We start from the raw sequence: 25,245 nt of genomic DNA, 5'->3' as shown, positions 1-25,245 counted from the left end.
GCTATGTAGATTGATCAACAAAAAACAACAACATAGTACCGTGAGATAGGGCTGTGTATCAGCAACAATTTCCCGATACAAGGCAACGTTACGATGCGCATCACGATACAAGACTATTTTGAATTAGGGTTGGGCCATGTCCCCTCAATTGGCAGTTGGCGATGGTTAAGTTAAACCATCGCGATGGACGATGATATCGTTAGGCGGGGGGTATTTAAATTTTTCGTTATTATATAATTATTATTCGTTATTTTACTTCATTACTTCCACTTAAGAAGAGTTGTGCACTTTTTTTAAATATCTCTCTTAAAAATTCTATTCTTCTAATTAAAAGCTATAATTCATTATTTTACTAACCCAATGACTCCTCGCTTTCCAATAGGTTACACATAGGCTAAATATCTGTGCATATGTGCCACCAGTACTCCATCAGAGCGGGTCTTCAGCACTGCGGGGAGCAGCCAGCCCAGCACTTCAATCCGCAGCTTATTAAAACTAGACAAAGTAAACAAGTTGGTATTTCTGGCCAGAAACATGGAAATTTAAACATGGTCTGTGTATGTAAATCCTGCGTTTCGGTCGGAGTGTTGTTCCCGTTTTCTTGGCGTTCGCTGAATTCTGGGTTTATATCTTAAACTGCCGCTTCAGTGCAGTATAGCCAAATAGCTATGTAACAATGAGCACGATCTCCCGAGACACTACAACAGGCTACTAATAAATAATTAATATGCGCTGTTTTCTTGTACAAAATTAAATATTTTAAGTTAAATGTACAACATGTAAAAAGACAAGATTCTAGCAATGTCAAGATCAAATGCCTGACAGGATATTTTCACAGACTAACACACGTCACGTCTCAGGTATTGACTACAGTATTTCAAATAGCATATATGCATTAGTTATATTTTCAATTTTATTTATAGAGCAATTCCCGCAAAGATTTTAGGTTAACTATAGTCTATGATATCGTCCAGCGGCACAACCCTATTTTGAATTACATTTTTGTTCAGAATTTAGTAATATTATTATTATTATCCGTTTATTGTACATTGAATAAGCAGTGTTGTAACAGTTGTGTTTTTGCCATTCATTTATTAGCTTTTGGGGTAACTTAAAAATTAAGTTTGTACACTACTGCTTACCTTTGTTTAGTCATGGTAAACTATATCAGTCGTCTTCTCTGTCAGTAACATCTGTGACTGATGACGTTTACGCGAAAAAGAAAGTATACGGAGAAACGGACATTGAAGCACCGCCACCTTTTCACTGTCGAGAGAGAGAGACGCGTGATCGAAGCGCTTCACGCAACGAGAGAGAGGGGCGCGCTGAGCGCTCCCAACAATGAATTTAAGCAGTTTTAAACTGTAAAATATACATGTACATGGGAATCATTGAAGATCTATTCGTGGTGGCCAGTGTTGATTCCGTGACAGGCGCCGCCATGTTAAATGAGACAACATGCGAGAGGGGAGGGGGAACAAAAACAAGGAGGCGGGGGTGAGCACAGCACACATAGAAGGCAATCCGAATTAAATACAAACATTATATCGATATATACGATATGTCAAAATCTATTTCGTGGTTTAAAAATATATCGATATAGTCTGTTATATTCGATTCCCCTTACCTACCCCAGTCCCTAACCCCAATGTCACAAAAACCTGTTGCCAGTCTTTAATCTATGAAAAACTACCATTTAGTAGTTATTTTAGCGTTTCAGTTCATGGGGACACTTCCCGTTTCCCTGTAGACCATGGTTATAGCATAGTTAACATGTCATTATACACTAATCATGTCCCTGTAAACCACATATGCCAACCCACACACACACACACATACATACATACATACATACATACATACATACATACATACAGTTAATACATTGTATTTATACACTATATAAAAAGAGTGTGCCACGTTTAAAGAACTTTAGGATTTAGGACCGTTTGTTGATTTTTGGTAGTAAATTATTTGTTTAGAATAATAAATAAATTAGTCGATAGATTAGTTGATATAAAAATAGTTGTCAGCGGCAGACCTACTGTCTTGTGACAAAGCATACAGTACTCATTTCACTTTGCAGTCAAGAAGCTGATTGTTTGGACCTTGTTTTAGAGATGTCAAAGGCATTTTTAACAGTGCAGTTTCTGTTTGAAACTTCCACCCACCATTTGTGAAATTTGCTTGATGCAGAATTTATAGTGAATGTTGTTTTCAGGCCCACTCTACTAGTCTATATGACTTGAGGAAAATGTTCAAAAATATTTATGACTCTTACACATTTTGTCCAACAAGATAAACTTTTTTAAAGTGTAAATATTCTAGTATTCTAGTCATTCTAGTGAACACATTTTTTACTCCACAATAATGAAGGTAAACTTGTTTGACAAAACCTGTAAGTGTCATAAACTTTTGTTAAACGCAGAGCTTATTTTTTGCAATAATCCAAAAATCTATGGGGAAAAATAAATGTCCCGCTAACTTCCGGGGTTTGCCTACGAAAAAATGTCATCCCTGTGTCACTCCATACTCTTTCTTCTCTTATGACAATGATGAACTTTTTTAATCTAGTTCTGATGTTAACTAGTTAAACCTGGGTTATTCTAATCTAAACCCCGGGTAAACTGAATCCTAGGTTATCGGTTTCACACTGTTCATACTTAACCACGGGTTAAAAGATAAATCTGGGTTAGGGCTGCACGATTACAGGAAAAATGATGATCACGATTGTTTTCCTCAAACTTTTGATCACGATTAAAAAATACGATCATTCTTTTATTGGAGAACTTCTATTTACTTCAGTATTTTTATTACACTTTACAGCCATATATATAATATTATATACATTTTACAGGCCTATATTATTACAGGCCTTTTATGTGGCAATCATTTTTTTAAACCCCTTGCTGCTCACGGACAGTTGTAGGAGCCATAAAATTAACTATACATTTAAATATTGTAAATATAGTGTTTAATATCTCAATGTTCATGTTCACTTGTTTTATGGTGTTTTGTGCTCCCCCTGTGGTGAATGGTAAGAATTGTACCTGCCTTGGCACTTCCTGTGGGTAGCCATATTAGATAGGAAGTGATGTGGCAAGGGTAAGGGAGACAGTTTTTTGACCTACATACACAATATGGAGTTGGATGTATTTTTCACTTGTATTTGAACTCTTTCAATTAAATCATCCTCATTTCAGCTATGGAGTGTCAACTTTACTTTCCCACCAGAAATGGCTAGATTCAAAGGGAAGCCATTACACAGTGCTTATTGGACACATATTCTTGGCTAACTTACATGATACGCGATCCGTTATTGTTGTCTATGTCCTGGATGGTCGGGGATTTTTATGATTGCGGCTTGTGTCTTTAGCTTTTGAAACTCTTGATATTTCACTTTTGGATGGAAGCACATTTGCACAAGACTCGTAACTTACCTGATCAACATCACTTTCCTCAAATCCGAAATATCCAAACAATGGAGTAGGCCTATATGACCCTTTTTGGGAATTAAACATATTTCTGCACTTTCTTCTTGTTGCTCTGCCATTATGTTCGTTCAAGGTGAATGACTGTAAATCTCGTGATTCTAACGTATTTCTATCATAACACAGACTGCACTTGCAAAAAAAACATAACAAACACATTGCTTGATTCTAGACCGTCTGTTGTGTGCTTGGTCTTTACACATTAATCGCGACGATTGTCATTAATTAATCGTGGGGCACGCATATTGTTATCATGATAAAAATATGATTAATCGTGCAGCCCTAATCTGGGTATTCATATTCTTAAATTTATTAATCATTTTTTCATTTCATAATATATTTTTCATTATTGCTTCATGAATTTGATTAGGGTTTTCAGCAAAAAGTTGGATAATTTAGACAATCTTATTAAAACAGTGTGTTCTCCATTCTTTACTAAGATTCAATACATTCACTTAATTTTTCATTAGTTGTACATTACTGGTCAGTTTGTGCGTTCATCCTGCCAACAAGAAAGTTGCAGACTTTTTGTCTCATGCCATTTAGATAAGTAATCTAGTTTCTACACAGACACTGTACTGCATCTACACCACAATATATGCAGGAAACACTTGCTTAATGGATTCAAAGTTCTGTTTTTATTTACTGAAAGTTCAGTTTTCTTTTAATACAGTATGTGGAAAGCAATGTTGATGTGTGAGAAGACATGTTTCACACGCAGCTGTATCTCCAAAAGTTCCACGTAAGGTTTAGGTTGTGTTTTTGGTCTTCAGAACTGTTGCTATCGAAGAATGTGACTGCCAATGATTTTCAATTCATGGAAAACTTTGCTGTAATCAGATTATGGATGTGCGCTGTTTCACTTTGACATGTGACGTGTAATTACTGTAACCTTAAATAAAATGTTAATTGCGTCAATGTAAATTAAAAAGGCACAAATAATGCAAAATCCATTTGAAAGCAACAACCCTGCAATGACAAAAATCTACCTTCTCCTTTTTTAATCCCCATTAAACCAAAGCACTCTAATAGACATGCTGTTTTCAAGCACCCACTGAAATGGCCAAGCACATATGTGCGCAGTTGCTTCACATTAACTTCACATATCGGGTTTAAAACCATGCTGAAAACTTAACCGCACCGCTTTTTTCCTCTTTAAAGGGCATTGGCGGTCCAGATCGTTTTACGTTGCCAAGCATTGCTTGACGTCTTGATAAGCACCCACCAGCGGAAAAAGAATTTGCTGCCTTTGAACTAGAGGTCGACTGATATGGTTTTTTTTTCTCTGGTCGATGCCAATTCGATATTTAGAAATCAGGGCAGCCGATGGCCGATATATGATGCAGATTTTCTTGGCCGGTATGTTTGGCCGATTTTCTGTTTGTACATAATAATCAAAATGTTCTCATCATTAGCAGATATTTTAAATCTAAAAATGTCACCATTTAAGCCAAAGTATTAAAAAAATAACAGTTTTACAACCTGTTATATAGGGAAAACACTGCCATCTCGTACCACTGTGATGACAGTGACTTACTTTACTGATATGGGTCCTAAAGTACAGCCAATTTCTCACAACATACAGACCACAGACGTATGACTTGCTGATTTCTCCTTTGTTTATATCAAAATCTGATTTATTCACTTGTGTTTTATCTGAACTGGATAAACATTTATCTCACAACCCCAAATCTGCCATGGTAAATGTTATTTATTTAATGTTTGTGCTAACAAAAGTACACATATCATTTTAAATAAAAATGTAAAATTGTTAGCTAATGACTTAAGTTACTCTGATTTGTGAAAATTACTGAAAATCTGTGGTAGTGTCATAGAGATGTAAAATATTAATTCCATTTCATATCTAGTTTGTACTTTGTTTACAATTGACTCATGCTATGTGATCTTGTCACTAATATTGCACTTTAATGCTGCTTCTGCCACCTTATGACAATGGATTTACAATTCGAATTGGGTAGTCTGTCATCAATGACAATTTATTGGATGAAAAATGCACTTCTTTTTCCATAATTTTTATACCGTCATAAATAACATTACCGCAGAAATTCTTGTTGTATTGCCCACCTCTAGTGCTAACAGTGACATCTTGTGGGTTCAGTGTTGGACAGACCTGTTCTTTCAACCGTTCATTCAAACGAATTGGTAGAAAGAAGTCAGTTCTCGAATCGGGAGCGTTGTGTGCTAATCCAGGTTGGGCAACGCAAAACTGTAACAACACTGAAAACCTTTCCTCGCTGGATATGATTTGGTCTTCTGTTCTTTGGCCATTGTGTCAGTTTAGTTTTAAGAAATATGCGAGGGAGAGCAGAGAGAGACAGTTAAGAGACCCGGTTCTTCCCATTTTCTGTCACGCAAACCGAGATAATCTCTCATTAATCACATCCTGTACGTGAGAACTGTAAGTGGACTTACGTTTTGGGTTTATTTAAGCCTGTTATTTTATTAGTTTATAGTTCTTCCAAATTTAAAGTAAGTTAGCTGGTGATTTTGTTGTTTGAACCTGCTAGCTCTTTAAACTAATGGGAGCAACAGTTTCTAACATGCTGGAAAAACTTTAAAGTTACTGTCACAGCAACAAGGTCTTCAAGGTTATTTACTACATCATGTTTTTGAGACGGGTATACTGCTGATTAAACTATCTTTAGTAGTTGTTCTGCCTAATAGATAATGTTTTGAAGGGAGTTTTCTTATCTAAAGGCATTGTGTTTGAGACAAGGCAATGGTCTGAGCTTAATGGTACTTAAAGTCCATGCAACAGAATTAATCTAATGTATGTTTATTGATATGTGCACCACGAGAAAACGGGACGGCTAGTCATGTGCCTTCACACTAGAGTTTGCATTACGCCAAGTACACTGTGCATCCATCGAGCGTGTTCAGGAAGTGAAAATACTTATACTAGTTTACCCTAAAGCTAAATGTATACTTAGCCTCTAACTCACACAATGACGAGTAAAATCTAAGAATTTATTAGACAGTGGCTTAATATTAGGCATTTAGTCACCCAGAGTAAGGATTTAGCTGTGATTACTTGCATTGTTGCATGATATATGTAGTCCCACCTTTTTCTTTCCATTGTAAATTCATTACTACAGCTTATGTTTATATCAAGTAGACATGTTGATTATTATGTTGTTATTGTACCATAGCGTGCCAGCTGGCTGTAGTGATGGAATTAGACATGTAAGTTGTAAATCAGCAGGGGATTGGCAATGCTGAGTGAAATGTTTACCGGATGCAGACACAAGACTTTATCAAGCCTTTAAAACTTTTCTTCCCACCAAAATGTTTCTTTCTCATCAACAGATAAGATCTTAAACTCATTCTGGTTTTTGTTTGAAGCTGTACGTGCTGGGTGTGGCTCAGATTTCTTGCAATACAGAATATAACATCCAAACAAGTTTGTATGAAAATATAGCCAGTCCTCTTTACCTTAACATTATATTTTATAACAAGTTATATTTGTAATATAAAAGTTTATGTTAACACATTATTTCCCTCATTCTAACTAAATGATATCTTGTTGTTAATGCTAGTTTTTTGTTACACAACTTCTGATAGGCCACACATTGTTTACTTTCTCTTTTTCCTTTACAAGTGCCAGATGCTCCATTTCCAGATGCTGTACTGTCTTTTAGGAGGAGCAATGCTGACCTTGTTGTTTTGACCATTTCACACCACGAATGCTCAGCATGCTCAAAGCATCATTGGCCTTCCGCTGATATTAAAAGAAACAAAACAAAAAACCTTATTAGAATCTTTAAAGTCAGTATTTATTTGTTTCGTACTGGTATTGACTGTGAACTGTAGTATTGTGATAATGACATCCTATATGTATTTTGCAGATATACTGTAGCTAGGAGAGAAGCTAAGTTGTTATCATTCTGACTGTATGTGGTGTAAAGCACAGGATTTCCTTGGTTGTTTCATGTCCAGGATGTTTTTTGGTGGATTCCCCACAATCTGCTGCTTGTTTTCCAGGGCGTAATGTGAATACTTCTTTCCTTAGTGGTGTCCTCCTATCATTTTGGTTCGGTGTTGCATTTGAAGCCACTTACTTAATTTTGTTAACAGGTTTCCATTAGATGTTGTCTTCTTCAGAATAGTAATTGAATGAACGTCGGACATTTATGTATGTATGGTATGTATGATATGTATGTATGTATGTAGTGCATATATATATATATATATATACACGTCACGCACACAGATGATAGAGGGATGTATCAACTCTTCTTAGTTAAGGTAATAACATAGTTTAATATTGAAAATGAGTAGACTATTCCTTTAACTTACATTCCAATGACTATTTAATTCAGTGACATTAGGTTACATTTTGCTGACAGTATGGCTAGATAGCAAAGCATGGTAGCCCATTTGTAGATGGTTTATAATGTTGCAAATGCAGCACCATTAACAAATAATTGGCTAACGCAAACATTATCTAGCATAACATTAGCTGGTTTCATGGCAACAAATGCCAGCTGCCTCAAACAAACATAATGTAGGGCCTGGGTTTAAGGATTTAGATTGACGTTGACCGTTTGTATATGATGTTAATATGAATTAAAACTTACGAACACCACGAACCACTCGGTGAGTAGTACAGTTTTGAAAATGAATGTTAAGTGTTGTTTTAATGACATTTTTGTGCATGGTCATTGACTTCCATTCTGAAGCAGTCAAGAGACGCTTCTAAACGAGTCAAAAAGTCAAGACACGACCCGTTGTCAAAATTTCTGTGTCCATCACTGTAGTTCATCCAAAACAAACCAGAAATGACACTCAAAGTGTTAAATACCGGAATTATCCTTTAAGGCTTCTGTCACATTATGACCAGTGTACCAATGACCCAATATACTGTTACACAATACACACAAACTTGGGTACATTTGACTGAGGTGGGCTTTGGATGTGCGAGCACAGAAATATTCTCAATATCAGCAGAAGATTTGCCAAGAAATTTTGATATTATCAAATTGGCCAAATAACATCCAGATTATTGCTGTATGCAATATACATACATATGTCTATCACAAGTTTTGACTGGTTACTTTGGTGTGTAGTGTCACATCGTTAATGCTTTTGTTTGTTTGTGATTCCAGGTGCTCTTACTGTGGGGCTAGTACGTCAATGTCAGACCATTCACGGACGAGATCGAACCTGCATCCCCCCAAGACTTCCCCCAGAGTGGGTTACCACACTTTTCTTCATAATCATGGGCATCATCTCTCTCACGGTCACCTGTGGACTGTTGGTGGCCTCTCACTGGCGCAGAGAGGCCACAAAGTATGCTAGGTGGATCGCTTTCACAGGAAGTGAGTTTCATTTACTGCTGTAAACAGCAGTTACAGTTTTCCTCTTTGATTTTTTGACCTGGCAACTAAGGGACGTGAGGAATGTGATATTTGGCCAACAGCACGATTGCAGGTTGAAATTGAAATCGTTGTCGTAGTAGCTTTTTGCCTGTTATTGAGTGATACAAAACAGTAAAGCGTCACAGTTGTCAAAAGGTTCTGTTTCTAGATCAGAACTCTTGGAATCTACTTTGTGTAAACAATAAGTCATGTGCTGCATCTGAAATTGCATACTTTCGTACTATATAGTAGCTGAAAATCAGTAGGCAAGGTGAGTAGTATGTCTGAATTCAACGTAGTATTTGACAAACAGGGGGTGAAAAGTACCCATATGACCTACTACTTCTGGCAAGACTTTATGGTGTGCATGCATTCATGTCAGATGATGAGTGTTTAAAAAAGTATATCATCATGTTGCTTGCTATGCAGTTAGACATAGAGCAGTTATATTTTTTTATTCAGAGATGGTACATAACCAATTCAATACTGTGACTTAAAATATTTTATTTAATATATTTTAATAAAAAGTGTTTAAAAAAAGTTTAAACAAATTGTTAAAAAAAAGTTTATAGTAACAAACAACCTGCAGTTTAATGTATGCATTTTCCCCCTTACTGTACCGAAAATTAACCGAACCGTGGCTTCAAAACCGAGGTATGCACCGAACCGTGATTTTCCAGTACCGTTACACCCCCAGTCACAATTGCGGAAATATGCCCTCATCAGCATCTTTACCAAATCACTTAAAAACATTAAATATTAAGCTTTTGTTGCACCTTGCACACGATACCCCTAATGTGTAAACAGGAGGTGTGTTCGACTTCATGCAGCGTCGTGCAGAGGAGCAGATTGCCTTGGCTCGTATGCTCTTGTATCTTATTGTAGAATTGAGATAACTCGTGTTGACTGTCCGGTCAGCCACGCCCGGTCAGCTCAGTAGTCTCAGTACAGATATATTCTTGTGTAATAAAAGCGCGTTTTTAAGGTGCAAAGTACTGACAGGAAGTTTGGTTTTATCAGGTGTGTGCGTGTACCATATTTTTCCACTGGCAGCACGACTAACATGGCAGGGCATCTCTGGGTTTAAGGTCAGATATTATATTTCATAAAAGTCTAGTCTAAAAATGGCATAGCAACCTGTTCTCTCAAAAAAAAAGGTAAAAATCGAGAATTGAATCAAACCGTGGCCTTAGAATCGAAAAATGTAATCCAATCAAGGATTTGGAGAACCATGACACCCCTAATCTAAATAAATCCAAGCTGAGCATTAATGCCCCTTTCTATGTTTGCATGAGCATTTTACCACAAAAAATGAGAGTGTTGACAATATAAAATCCTAATGCAAACATAGTATATGAATGTAAAGTGTATACAATTGTCTCCTTATTTGTTGTTTATTTGGTGCCATTGGCAGTACATGCAGAGAGATGGTGTTGAATGGCAAAGTAGTTTTGCTGAGAATTGCATATGTAGTGGCATGGTTGCCATGGTAACAGGAAAGAAATGGTCCCAATTGTCCAGGTTCTGCTTGCTATCTCTAAACCTTGCAGACTCGCTTGTCTTTCTCTGTCGCTGTGTGGGGGTGATACTTGCATCACTTAAAAAGAGCAACAGCTCCTTAACTAGAACACAACTGGTGGATGATAACCTTAACTATCAGGAGTTACATTTGAGGACGGACAATAATAAACCACTTGGTAGAAAAATGGAAGCTAAAGTGCAATAATAGCACGTCAGTTGCAAGCTTTTTTTCTTTAAATTGTAAACTTTAGTTGATGTAGAGTTTTAGTGAACACAGATATTTCACATGAAGGCAGAAGACCAATTCTATGCAAATGTCATAAAAAATGTGAATTAAAAAAATCTACATATCCACCACATATGAAGTGAGCCCCTATTATAAAATAAAATTTTCAGCCAAGCCAACAATACTTCATGCATTCAGCAAGATGCGCTTGATACAATTTTGCAGAGTTGCATGTCAGGCTACGCAAAGCTACGTATAACCTACGCGTGACTATAAATCACACTTAAGAATAATGGGCCTATGGCTGCGTCCGGAAACTTAGGCAGCTGACTTGTTGCCTCGCTGCCTCATGAGGCACTGACTTCGGAGGCATGAGGGCAGCTCAGAGAAACGCTTGAAGCAGACCAAAGTGCTGTACAGAGTATGAAAAATAAAAAGTTAACACAAATTAAAAGAAAATAAACTGAAACTAAAAGAAAATCCATAAAATTAGAGAAAACTCAAAAGTAAAAACCAATTACAAGATCATGGAATGTTAAAAGCCATGGAAATAAGAAAGGATTTTAGGTAAAGATCCTGTTCCATGAAGATGTTTTGTCAATTTCCTACCATAAATATATCAAAAATGAATTTATCATTAGTAATATGTGGTGCTAAAGACTTTATTTGGACAATTTTAAGGCGATTTTCCCAATATTTTGTATTCTAGGCCTGTTGATGGTATAGTGCGACCCGCAGTGGTGTGTAGGTTACAAGCTATGAAAATATAAAGTACAGTCATGTGAACAAAAACGGCCAGCAGACTCAAGAGTTAGTGTCCTGTAAATTGATATCAGTGATGACCCGCTGGCTGGGGGCGGAACAATGAGGCAAGATGTTCTCTCTTGTTCAAGTTTGTGAAAAAGTATCAATATGCACTACCAGTACAGCATCAGAACACATTTTCGCCGCGGCTGGAGACATTATTAACACCAAAAAGGCTGATCCAGTGGGTGCTTCGGTGCTCGACTCGACCACCCACCGAAATGGCCAAGCTCATATGCTCAATTTTTTAACATTTGCTTCACATTTCATGTCTAAAACCACACAGAAAACGAAAACGCGCCGCTTTCCTCCACTCCAAAGCATCTGTTGTTGCTAAGTTAACCTAAACATTGCTTAACGTTGTGACGAGCGGAAAAGAAAACGGCACTTATGAACACGCATGTGTTTGTTAAGAAACATATATCTGATCCTCATTTACATTTTTATATTTCAAATATATGAATGCATTATAAATAAGCCTATATGCATCAATGCGCACGTGCACATACAAAAAGGCTACTGTACGAATAATATGGCAAAAGACGTCGCCAGATAGGATCTTACGAAGACTACTTCAACAGGAAAAAATGATATAGTGACTGAAAATATTAATTCACTTTACATTTAAAATATTTTGACAGTGATTAACTCTATCGCCGCCATTGACGAGATATCTCGTCAATCAAGAGAAAACGCTTCCCTGCCAATGACGAGTATTTCCGGCTTTCCGCAATACCACAATTATCCACCAGGTTCCGCAACTTTTTAAACCCGGAAGTATTGCCTTATGGCAAGCGGCTGCATGTCTGTGTCTGGTTTAAAGATCGCTCTGAATGTAGTGATGATCAACCTGGACCTTTTTAAGAATTCGGGTTATTTTGAGTCACTCACTAAATATGATCCGGGTTGTGGGAGTCAGGGAGTTGTGAGTGAACCACTCACGTCACTCTGAGTGACTCAGTCAACAAGAGGAGCTGTGTACGTCCGTCGGTGGCGGATCTTTCCAGCAGCACTGCTGCAGCAGTCCTCGTATTTAAAACTTTAAAACATTTGCAGCTTCTACCCAAAACATTGTGCCAGTCAAATAGTGCAACAGATTAGCCTACATGAGTCAGTGGGTTAATAACACGAGCAAGGCTCGTTTCTCCTAGTCCAGGATTCAAGCTCCATGAGTTGAGTCACTCTCTGTGAATCCCCGAGCCGCCGACCAACTCATTGTCACGCGCACACATCCCTTTGTTCTCGGACTCGGAGCTGCAGGAAATTACGATCCGGAATAGCAGCTTTTGGCTCACTCGGTACCCCCAGTCGACATTTGGTGATGTAAATTAACTTGTTGTTGCAAGTTATAGAACCTATGGCAGCTTATCTACAGTTATTTGTTGTAATTCTGTTGTAAACATTTGAAGAGCTTTGTGTTTGATACTATTTCTCATTTTTAATGCAAAATCTGAGAGGACTCAACTGACTCGGGTTAATGGTCACTAAGGACTCATGGTTCTCGAGTCATTTTAGGGATCGGGTTAAATGATCAGAGTTTCAAGTGATTCGCTCATCACTATCTGAATGGGATCTCTATGAAAAGTCCGTCACAAAAATGGAATTATCTCTGCTTTTTGCTCAAAATGTGGTGTTTTTGCAGAAACCTACCCATATTTAAAAGCTGATTACAAAAAAACTACTGAAGGTAGGATGAAAGCAGAGGGTCTGTACTTTCATTTGGTATATTGTATGTTTATATATTTAAAGAAGAACATTTTCTGGAAGGCATTAAACTGTTGTGAAAATCATGAAAAACGCTGGCGCTGGCTGGCAACTTTTTTTAAAAACGCTGGCGGCGAAAGAGTTAATAAACACAAATGGAATTAAGTATTATTTTATAATTCTATCATTATATGGAACCAGAATCGGAACTGGAAAACTTCTTATGATACCCAACCCTTTGTAATAATTAGGTGTATTTGCATAAAAAAGTCAGGTCTATTACTGTATTCTGCTTGGGCCATTTTCTGTTTTTTTTTACTTTATTGTAAAAAATACCTTTTGCACAAGAGGAGAGAGCAGAGACCAGCTAAACTGTTTGCGACGTCTTGTGCCCACAGTATCTGGCATGAGATTTCTGCACTTCTCTCAAAGCTGCTGTGTTTAATTGCAGTGCAGAATTCTGCTGAAAGATGCTATTATCCTGCTAATGGCTACCAAGATTGAGTTGAGACTGCACTCAGGCATCTATTAGCAGTGTCTGTTTTTATCTCACTAAAAGCCTTTGCGCTAACGTAAATGCATAATGTGTGTTTAGCTCACTGGTCAAGAGGGAGATCTGTTTTAAAATGGAATGGTCCAGAGGTTTAAAGGTTGGATGATTAAGAATTGACATTTAAAGAGTTTGCAGTTACCACAGTGTATATTGGTCTGCAATTATGTTTCTTTACAATAGTTTTGTTTTTATATTAGGTAATAACATTTTCCATGGTGTCCTTAGGCCATGTCGATGCATCCGTTGGTTTTAGTTAACAGATTGTGATGTGATTATGGTTGAAAAGGGGTGGAAAGTTTCTTGTAAATTTCCGCGACTTTCCATGGAAACTTAATCTGGGGAATTTTGGAAATATTCCAAATTGGAAATTTAACCGGAATTTATGAGAATTTTAGGGAATTGTTTGGAAATGTAGGGAAAATTATATAAACTATATCATATACAAACAAAAATAAAAATCATTGTCATTGTGCAGCAGGATTGTATTTATTGTAGGGAGGTATATTGCTATTTGTTTTGAAACTGGTAGCATTGCACCTGTTTAGGACACTTGACTAGAATGTTTTTTTTTTACAAATAGCTTTTTGATAATCAAAACCATTCTCAAGATATGACCTTATAAACATGAGAATGCCAAACAAAGTATGATTGTATCTTGGAAAAGATTTGGCAAATCGAAAGGAAAATTAGTGCAGTTGCTAAACGTAAATAAAGCTTTTTGCTGCTCGTGTTCTTGTGTGTACAGTAAATATGCATTATTGCCTAGATAATAATGCTTGTTTTTTTCTTCTCTTTACAGTGATCTTGTTTTGTATGGCCGCCCTCATCTTCCCAATAGGATTCTACATCAATGAAGTAGGGGGACAACCCTACAAGTTACCCAACAACACAGTGGTGGGCTCCTCTTATGTACTGTTTGTGCTCTCCATTTTCTTCACAATAGTTGGACTACTGTTTGCAGGGAAAGTCTGCCTTCCTGGCTGATGGAATGTTCCCAGCAGGGACAGCTGGAGCGTTCAAAGTGAAAATGGAGGAAAACTGCACTCGTAGAAGAGGAGCATCAGCAGGGGATAGTATTATAAAACAACAAAAAGAATCAATGCACTGGGCATATGGCTACATGCTCCCCCCACCCTGCCCAACCTGTGCTTATTTAAACCCTGTTTTTGTTGCATGTCCTTTTTTAAACCCAAAGGATTTAAGTGTTGAAGTACAAGGAGCCATCCAAAAACAAAACGGCCACAGCGGTTGCTTCTTATTTTTCTTATTTTTTTGTTGTGCAAGGATTATTGTTTCAGTACGTTTTATTCATTCAAGTTTTTCCGTTTTATACACGTATGTGTATAAAGCGATGAAGAAAGTAGTTGGAAACATGATGGGGCTGGCTGTGCAATAGTGGTCACAGTTGCACCCCTGACATCCTCTGTGTGCCCAGGTGCTGGCCTGGGCAATACACTGTTACAGAAGAGGGAAAGGAAAAAGGGAACAGTATTAAAAAAAAACAACACTACATGAGACAAACACCAGGACTGCCGGTCAGGACCCTGCAAAGCTTTGCCTCGCTGTTAAACACTCAGATATTAATGGATGCCTCTGAATTTAACATCCATACCAAAAGAAATTGGTGCCTGCCATTCAGTCATAGGCAGACATTTGCGCTTTGACTTAAAGGGATAGTTCACTCAAAAATGAAAATTCTGTCATCATTTTATCATCCTCATGTTGTTCTAAACCTGTATGAATTTCTTTTTTTAATATTTTAATAAATGATAAGCCCACAGTTGACTGTACCCTTTGAATTCCATCGTATTTGTTTTCCTTCTATAGAAGTCAAGTTACAATCAGCTGTGTGCTTACCATAATTGATCAAAATATATTCTATTGTGTTCATCAGAAAAAAAATCATACAGATTTTAAACAACATGAGGATGAACATTTTTTGGTGAACTATCCCTTTAATACCAGGTCATTTTTTTCTTATCTTGAACACTAGATTTGCAAAGCCCTTTACTTGTTTGGTTTGATTTGCTAATGTGCCATACACCTGTTTTTGTTGTATGAATGCTAAGGGCATGTGTTTGGTTTTAGGGAGCACTGTTCTGTGCATTATGGTCATTTTAATAGGCGAAGCACTACAGATGTACAAAATGAGAACTCCTTACCTCATTATTTTGCAATTCAAACTATTTTTCCCCTTCACCATGATAAAATATGTGCCCTGTAAGTTATGTTCTGCTTTGATCATGGACATTTCATAAAAATGCTAAGAACATGGCAAATTATTTATCTGACACTGAATAAAATGAGACCAAGAATGTGTGTGTGTTACATCAATTGTTCTGTTTCTGAAACTTCCCTCACAAATCTGTTACAGTAAAACAAAATCTTAATCACTGTTTATGACTGATGTATAACATGAAGGTTATATTTCCCCACAGGTTTTTGTTTTTTTCATTGTTTTTACCATTCAAAGGGTAATATTTACAGCCACCTTTACATTCTTTATGAAATTAAAGGATTACTCCAATCCAAAAATACAATCCCAATAATTTACTTAACCCATGTCATCCAAGTTGTTTGTCTTTATTTGTTTTTGTCAGGGGAAAAAAGTTTTTTGAGGAAAACATCAAGGATTTTTCTAATTTTAATAGACTTTATTGGACCCCAACAGTTTACAGTTTTAACGCAGCTCTAAACTTCTCATTGCACTAGCCGTGTGAGACCCCAGCACAACCTTACGTATTTGCTTAAGCATGTTGAAAGATCACACGTTACATATGTGAAACGCACACTTGCGGACCATTTTAAACAATAAACTGACACAAAGACATTAAATAGTATCATTCCACACACAGCAATGTCGGAACGGTCCTCTTTCTCCACACCTGTAAACACTCGAGCAGTAGTTAGTTTTGCATACGGCAACGTCAACAGTAATAATGCATTAAGCCTTTACAGCAGTGGCATATAGCCAATGACATAAAAGTGTGCGTAAAAGATATTATTTTGTCTAAATAACATTCTAGTGGGATTGTAAAATGGGTCGATGTAGTTTGTGTTTTGATAAAATCATCAATTTATCCCACGTCAAATTAAAAGTTGAATTATCATCAAGTGTTATTTTTCTAGTTGTTAACCTTGTTTTCTGAGTCGTTGATACACCATTTGTTGTAATTATATTCAAGAAGGACACGACGTGATGTGTGGCGTACATTCAGCAAAGATGCTTATATTATGGAGATGGCAATCTTCCATTAGAAAACACGCAACAGTCAACTTGGATAGTGTGTAGCGCCTTAGCCAGTCAATAATGATCAGTGATGCATGTTGCAGTTACAGTTTACATTTTACATCTGTTCATTAAAAACGGCTTCTGGTCTCCTTCTCCGTTAAAAAGCTCAGGTGTTTGTTTGGAATGGAGCATCATGTGATCATGGCTAGTTTAACTTCTACGTGGTCGCTTCGTTTTTTTCCCCTCAGGCTGTTTGTGTTTTGCGCAGGTGCCGCACACACATGCATGATCTTGCGAATTCGACAATCGTTAAGTTTTATCGATTTGATTCTTATCGAAAATTAAGCGAAGATCGATTAATTGTTAACATCCCTAGTGCTTATGCCTTGTTTGGGATCATTTAAAGCTGCGTTGAAACTGCAATTTAAAACTGCATTGAAACTGTAAACTGTTGGGGTCCAATAGTTTGAGAAAAATCCTGGAATGTTTTCCTTTTTAAAAAAACGTAATTTCTTCTCGAATAAACAAAGAAAAACATTAACATTTTGGATGACATGGGGTTGAGTGAATTAACGTGGCTTAACCTTTAAATTCCTTTGGAAGACTGCACTTTCTACTGAAATTTATGATCATACGGCAAATTAAAAAAAAATCTAGTTATTAAAATTTTAAAGGATTCTCAAAAATGTTTAAAGTAAAAGCATATGCTTGTAGGGAAGTATTAATTATCATGTTTATAAGAGAAACGAAAACATAATTTCATTATTTCAATTATGATTTGTGCAATTGTTGTTGGCAATGTCACTCTACGCTACAGCGCTGGGACCTAAATTAATGGGAAACGTCAGTGGCCCTTCGTGGAAGACATCGCCTTTATCCTACAGACTGTACATACTCTGGATATGTTTTGTTTTTTAAACCCAACCATTTTGAAAGGGAAGTATACCAATATTTGAATAACAGTATTACTTACAATGAATGTTAACAGAGTTTGTGCATAGTTACTGTTGAGAGATTCATATTACTGGCAAGAATCGTATACTGGCATCTGTTTTCGCTGCTTCTCTTTGTTTTAGTATCTCACTGTATACAATTAAAGGCATTAAAGATGGTGTACAGCTTGAATTAAACTGAGCTTTACTTTAGCAAACCAGCTATAAGTTTTTGTCCTTATGGTGAAGACGAATCAAATTTTGCATGCAGAAACGGTCTGGCAAATTGCATTTTGTTGAATTTTAGGAAGTGTGGCAACTGATTGTCGCTATAGTAGCAACTTGCAAAATTTTTGCTTTTTGTCTCTTGCAGGTGGTAGATTTGTTCAGATACCTAAATGGTGGTGGTGTTTTAAAATGAATACTATGCATAAACTGATATCTTTAGACAAGTTTAAAATATCACAGATTGTTTTACATTACAGATTCACTGTGTACACATTTAAAAGTGATATTTTTGTATTTTAGCCGAAAGAACGTTTTATTCTTTGCTTTTCTGTTGTGTACATGTTCATATTTACTGGCAAGTCTTTCGGGGTGTGGTTTTAGAGAGAGAGAAAATGTGGTTTAAAGGATTTTAAATAATTGTCATATAAGCCAAATTAATGCAGTATCAGAATGGTTGTCTATCAAAGAATTAACAGTACAAATATATATTGTATATCTTACAGTATATGTTTAATAAGGAAATGTAAATGTGAAGGAAAGAAAAAGATCAAACCATTAATTTAAAGATGTTGATTAGAGGTATAGAAATTACAAGGAATTACATAGAATTGAGCTACTAAACACAATAAAAAGGTGCTCTCAACAGTGCAGGATGATGTCCCCACACCACTAAAATGTTTACCATTACATGTTGTATTTTTAAAACATAAAATCAAACATGTCAAGGAACATGCACCATACTACCATAATGTATCACCTTATTGTATCTTATACTATCACAATAATTCTTTTATACTAATTAATCAAAGTATAAGAAATGTACAATATAAATTTAACAATATTATATATAAATCATTAATTACTGTTTATCAGGTTATATATCAAAGATGCTATAAGAAATACTAATAATCTTTCCTTATTGGCTTATCATTAATAAAACAAAATTAAATTGAATCAAGAAAAAAATCACTATTTTCGTTAATACTTTGCTGCTAGAATCAGTGTAAATGACATTAAAAAGACAGAATCAAATATTCTCTACTCAAGCTGTCAAATTCATAAAGCTCTGCTCGTTCTATGAAAAAGTTTCTTTTGCTTCCAGGGTCCTGCATGAGATATGATTAACTGGAGTCATTTTGCCTTTTTGAACCCTCCTAAAACTCTGTCACACGAAAAAGGTGACATGTTTTTCTTTAGCAGAACAGTAAAGAAGTGGGTTTTTTTTTTAGCTGAAACATGTTACTTGGTAGTCCATAAAACGTGAATCCCCCAGTACAATCTTTTTCAAAAAAGCTGATACGTGCAAATTGGTAAAAACTTAAAATGGGACAAAATGATTAAAATAACATAAAAATTGCATTGTTTTCAGTTCTTTAAGTCTTGTGTCTGGATCTCCCTCTTGTGTGGACACATGAGGGATGCGATGGTACATAAAACAAAAGCATAAATGTAAAGTTAATGTGCCAGAATTAAATCTGTGTGGTGTGCATTTGTACTGCCCTTGAGACCCCTAATGCTGGGTACACACCAAAAGATAATCGGGCTGATTTTGGGCCGATTTCCCCCCTTCCGACAATCCTAGCTATGTCCCGATTATCTTGATTGTTCTACAGATTATCTTATCAGATTTTCCCTTGGTGTGAGGTGTGTTAAGAGTGTCCGAACCTGATCGGAAGAACGTCGGAGCTGCCTAGATCGCGAATCATTAATATTAAACATGCTTTTGAAGTCTCGCGAGATTTTGCGAGAGATCTTCATACTCTTGCTCCTCAACCACCACATCTTTCTCATAATCTTTTTTTCTCATCCACCACATCTTCCTCATACTCTTCATCATCATCCACCACCACATCTCTTTCTCATACTGTTCCTCCTTATTCACCATATCTTCCTCATACTTTTCCTCCTCATTCACCATATCTTCCTCATACTCTTCCTCCTCATCACTGTCTCTTCCTCCTCATTAACCACATCATCTTCATGCTCTTCCTCCTCATCTACCACACATTCCTCATACTCTTCCTCCTCATCCACCATATCTTACTCATACTCTTCCTCCTCATTCATCATATCTTCCTCATACTCTTCCACCTCATATTTCTCATACTCTTCCTCCTCATCACCGTCTCATCCTCCTCATCAACCACATCAACTTCATACTCTTCCTCCTCATCCACCACATCTTTCTCATACTCTTCTTCCTCATCCACCATATCTTACTCATACTCTTCCTCCTCATTCAGCATGTCTTCCTCATACTCTTCCTCCTCTTCACCGCCTCTTCCTCCTCATCAACCACATCATCTTCATACTCTTCCTCCTCATCCACCACATATTTCTCATACTCTTCTTCCTTATCCAGCACATCTTCCTCATACTCTTCCTCATCAGCCACCATGTCTTCCTCATACTCTTTCACCTCATTCATCATATCTTCCTCATACTCTTCCTCCTCATCCACCACATCTTCCTCATACTCTTCCTCTTCTTTCACTACATCTTCCTTATTCTCTTCCTCCTCATCAACCACATCATCTTCATCATAGATATGTATAAATAAGGCTAGATGTCTTACTGCGGAGTCTCTAACGTCATTACCGGTGGCCATCTTGTCTCAGGCAGTCAAAGCACCAAACCCAGTGTATTGCTCGTATACTTACCTGTACGCCCAAGGTCTAAGCCCTGTGTACTCATTTGTATACCTACCTGCACGCCCAAAGTACCAAGTCCAGGGTATCCCCTGCATACTTACCTGTACGCCCCAGGTCTAAGCCCAGTATACCCCCGTATACTCACCTGTACGCCCAAAGCACCAAGCCCAGTGTATTGCTCGTATACTTACCTGTACGCCCAAGGTCTAAGCCCTGTGTACTCATTTGTATACCTACCTGCACGCCCAAAGTACCAAGTCCAGGGTATCCCCTGCATACTTACCTGTACGCCCCAGGTCTAAGCCCAGTGTACTCTTTTGTATACCTACCTGTATGCCCACAGTACCAAGCCCAGTATACCCCCGTATACTCACCTGTACGCCCAAAGCACCAAGCCCAGTGTATTGCTTGTATACTTACCTGTATGCCCAAGGTCTAAGCCCTGTGTACTCTTTTGTAAACCTACCTGCACACCCAAAGTACCAAGTCCAGTGTATCCCCTGCATACTTACCTTTTCGCCCCAGGTCTAAGCCCAGTGTACTCATTTGTATACCTACCTGTACGCCCACAGTACCAAGTCCAGTATACCCCCGTATACTCACCTGTACGTCCAAGCTCCAAGTCCAGGGTATCCCCTGTATACCTACCTGTACGCCCACAGTACCAAGCCCAGTATACCTACGTATACTCACCTGTACGTCCAAGCTCCAAGTCCAGGGTATCCCCCGTATACTCACCTGTACGCCCAAGGTCTAAGCCCAGTGTACTCATTTGTATACCTACCTGCACGCCCACAGTACCAAGTCCAGTATACCCCCGTATACTCACCTATACGTCCAAGCTCCAAGTCCAGGGTATCCCCTGTATACCTACCTGTACGCCCACAGTACCAAGCCCAGTATACCTACGTATACTTACCTGTACGCCCAAGGTCTAAGCCCAGTGAACCCATTTGGATACCTACTTGTATGACCGAAACTCCAAACCCAGCGTGTTCCCTTGTACATCCCCTTGTACGCCTAAAGTTCCAAGTATAGTGTACTTACCTGTATACCTTCTAGACGCCTCCAGCTCCAAGCCCAGGGACGCACTTGTATACCTTCTAGACGCCCAAAGCTCCCAGCTCGGTACACTCACCTGATCACCTTCTGGACGCCCAAGCTTCAAGCCAGTGTACCCCTTACACGCCAAGGCCGCCAGTCTAAGGTACTTACCCATCCTCTTACCAGTGTGCTTACCTGTATCCGTCCTTTGTGTCCAGGAAGGGAGGCTGGAAGTTTTTGCCTGCAGTTCACCTGGGAGACACAAGGGGGAAAAGCTGAGAATACTCACCTGTAATTCACGTGTGGATAAAGAAGAAGAGGAAGTCGGAAGACCTACCTGTAAATCCCCGTGAGAGTCAGAAGTGACTCGGAACTAAAGCTCTCCAGTCCCAGAGCGCTCATTTTAAGAATCCCTTCCCCTTTACACTTTTTTAATTTAATAAATATTGTTTTAATTTACTTGCTCTCGTCTGTCTGGTCATTGGGGTGTTTTTGGGACCTCCTCGGGGTGGAAACTGAGGGAGGAGCGAGACTCACGATATTGGTGGTCCGCTCCGACCTGTGACATATCCTTGGTATTGGTCTTTGTTGGTCTCTAATGGTATGTATTGGTTCTATGTATTGGTTCTAATGGAATATGGCCCAAAACACACTAGAGTGTAGTGGTTTTAATGGTAAAAGCTGGCTCCTATTGGTATTTTAATGAACACCATTAGAATTTTCTGTAATGGTTTTATTGATTTTTTAGATGATCAGCAGGGATATTTCAGTAGCAACAAATTATCAAGTTAAACTTGATTGTTTGATTCACCACTCAAAAGAAAATATATCACCTGGCAGTGAACTTTGAGCTTTATCATTTTGCAGGTATTATTTATGCTCTAATACCAACATTACACACTAACTAAAGTTTGAAAAATGGGATTAGGAAGAACGGGACTTTTAAGCAATGAACTGTGTCCTGATGCATTAATTGTTTACAAATAAAAGCATAGACTGTGTATTATCAGATCCATTGCTTCTGCAGTATGCGTGTGTGTGTGTGTGTGTGCGTGCGTGCGTGCGTGCGTGTGTGTGCGCGCGCGTGTCTCGCGCTGATCTCGCAATATGTTGATGTCATATTTCATCGGTTTGCGCAGCACACTATGCATGAAGCCTAGAACCGTGCATATAATTCATAAACTATTTCATATACTCGTCAACGCCGAGGAGTTTACACAATTAATATACGCATGCATAAGCAATGATTAACTGAAGTAAAAAAATACAAATTCTTTGTAATGTTTACTAATTTAATGTGTGATATATTATAAACGATCACAAATGTCGCCGGCTAGGCAACAAGCCTTCGTACTCTTTTGCTAGGCACTTAAATATATAAACCCTATACTTAAAAAAATATATATCGTCACGAAAACAGTAGCCTACAGCCTTTTAAGGCAAAGTTTAATGCTACAGTAACTCATCTGGGACGAAGCAAAGGTCTCTCGTGTTGCAGAGCTCTGTCGGTTGCCACGGAGACGCGTTGTCACCGGCGAGGTTGAACTCAACAAGGACGTTTACAGACTGCGCGACGATAAACGCACTCTTGGGCAAAGCGCTCGGATCTCGTGAAGGTAAATATTAATAACCGTTCACATACTAAAAGCAGCAAAATGCCATATTTAACGTTACTGCAGTAATTGTGCAATACTATTCTCTATAGTTACTACTATTGGCCCGAGAGTAAAACTGTGTTTCATTTGTAAAGGCTTTCACACAAAAGGCCGAAAGAAACGCTTTCACTGTTCAAAGGCGATTTCATGTGTTCATGATTTTCTAAATATAATATATTAATTGTAGTATTAACATGACAACATGATGGTATTTACAGTAGTATTTTTTTATAAAGGGAGCTGTACATTATGGTAATTGTGGAAGAGTGATGTGTGGTAATCTCAAATAGTCCATAAATGGTCATCACAGGACACCAAATCACATCAATCTCACAAATCTGCAAGTTCCTCTCAAGAAATCTGCAATGATCTCAGCATGGAGCTAAAGTGTATTCAATTTACAGTACAGATTCAGCTTTGGTTTTTGCTTTCAGCTGTTTACAGTGTAACTTTCCCTTAGCTCCGTTCCTTCCTTGTCTCCCTCCCTTTTCTTTCTTTCTTTCTTTCTTTCTTTCTTTCTTTCTTTCTTTCTTTCTGTAGACCAGTAAACTTTCTTTATGATCTCTCCTCTTCCAGGGACATGCAAGATGATTCCTCTGACAATATTGGCCTGTTGGTCTCCAGAGGCAATCAAACTGAAGACATAATGGTTACTGCATTCTGTACAAGCTTTTTGTGGTTTACCATCTGTCACTTTATACAATAATAGGCTACACACAAACAGTGTATATATACATTATATATAAACAGTATTTATATACAGCCTCTGAAAAATATTATCATAATTTCATATTGTGCAATTTCAGTCCAGTGTTTGTTGAATTCCAACAAAAGCAAATCTCAAAAGCAGTGGCGGCTGATAAATTATCTTCCGAGGGGTGCGAATTCAAAATATGTGTTTGTTGCATCATGTGAACCATGTGCATGATGAGTCTTGTCAAAATACGTGCCTGCTGCACATGCGTCGAAAGGGTTTATGATAAAAGAGACGCTCACGTTCACAAAATACTCGCAAGACACTAACTTAACACAAAACTCTGATTACACATGAGATTAAGCGAGTATCTGGCAAACGTGAGCATCACTTTTATCTCAAACCCTTTTATGGGTCTGCAGAAGGCAGTTATTTTGACAAGATGCATGATGCACATGGTTAACATGACACGCCGAATAGTATTTTGACATGACACACATGATGGGCTAAATATATGTTATGACGAGCGTCACATTGTGCATCCTCGAAAAACAAGTCACCGGCCACCACTGCTCAGGAGTGACATGAGTCACCCAACAGCAATGGAAAAGACAAAGATGTGATTGTGACATGAAAGATGTGATTAATTCCATCAAATTTTTATTTTTTAACTATTGCAAAATACATGTAAAACATTGGTAACACTTTAAAACATTCATTAGTTAAATAACGTTCATTAGTTAACATTAGTTAATGTATTAACTAACCCTAACCCTAATAGAAATAAAGCTTTTAATTGTTTGTTCATGTTAGTTCACAGTGCATTAACTAACATTAACAAGATTTTAATAAAGTATTAGTAATTGTTGAAATTAACATTAACAAATATTAATAAATGCTGTATATGTGCAGTTATTAGCTCATGTAACAATTATTAGTTCATGTTAACTGTATGTAATTAATGAATGTTAACTAATGAACCTTATTGTAAAGTATTAAAATTTCAGTATTTAGTAGATAAATGCAAATAAAAACATTAATTTTATTAGGAATTTGGCAGAAATGTTGTGGGTAGTTGAATAAATGAAACAAAATAAAGATCATGTTACTTAAACACATACCTATACCTATA

At 37.5% G+C, this 25,245-nt stretch overlaps 1 protein-coding gene across 1 annotated transcript in view; it reads left to right on the top strand.

The window, feature by feature from the left end:
• Nucleotides 1–15,992, top strand: part of mosmoa (modulator of smoothened a) — a 31,303-nt gene extending 15,311 nt beyond the window's left edge. The window contains exons 2-3 of the mRNA XM_065286752.2: nucleotides 8,618–8,830; nucleotides 14,477–15,992. Coding sequence (XP_065142824.1) covers nucleotides 8,618–8,830; nucleotides 14,477–14,661 — 398 coding nt within the window. The 3' untranslated portion in view covers nucleotides 14,662–15,992. The remainder of the gene's footprint in view (nucleotides 1–8,617; nucleotides 8,831–14,476) is intronic.
• Nucleotides 15,993–25,245: the final 9,253 nt, after the last annotated feature.

This window comes from Paramisgurnus dabryanus, chromosome 3 (genome assembly GCF_030506205.2).
Source record: "Paramisgurnus dabryanus chromosome 3, PD_genome_1.1, whole genome shotgun sequence".
In the NCBI taxonomy this organism is placed as follows: domain Eukaryota; kingdom Metazoa; phylum Chordata; class Actinopteri; order Cypriniformes; family Cobitidae; genus Paramisgurnus; species Paramisgurnus dabryanus.
The sequence above is the reverse complement of the archived record's forward strand: the minus strand, read 5'-3'. Positions and strand labels throughout refer to the sequence as shown.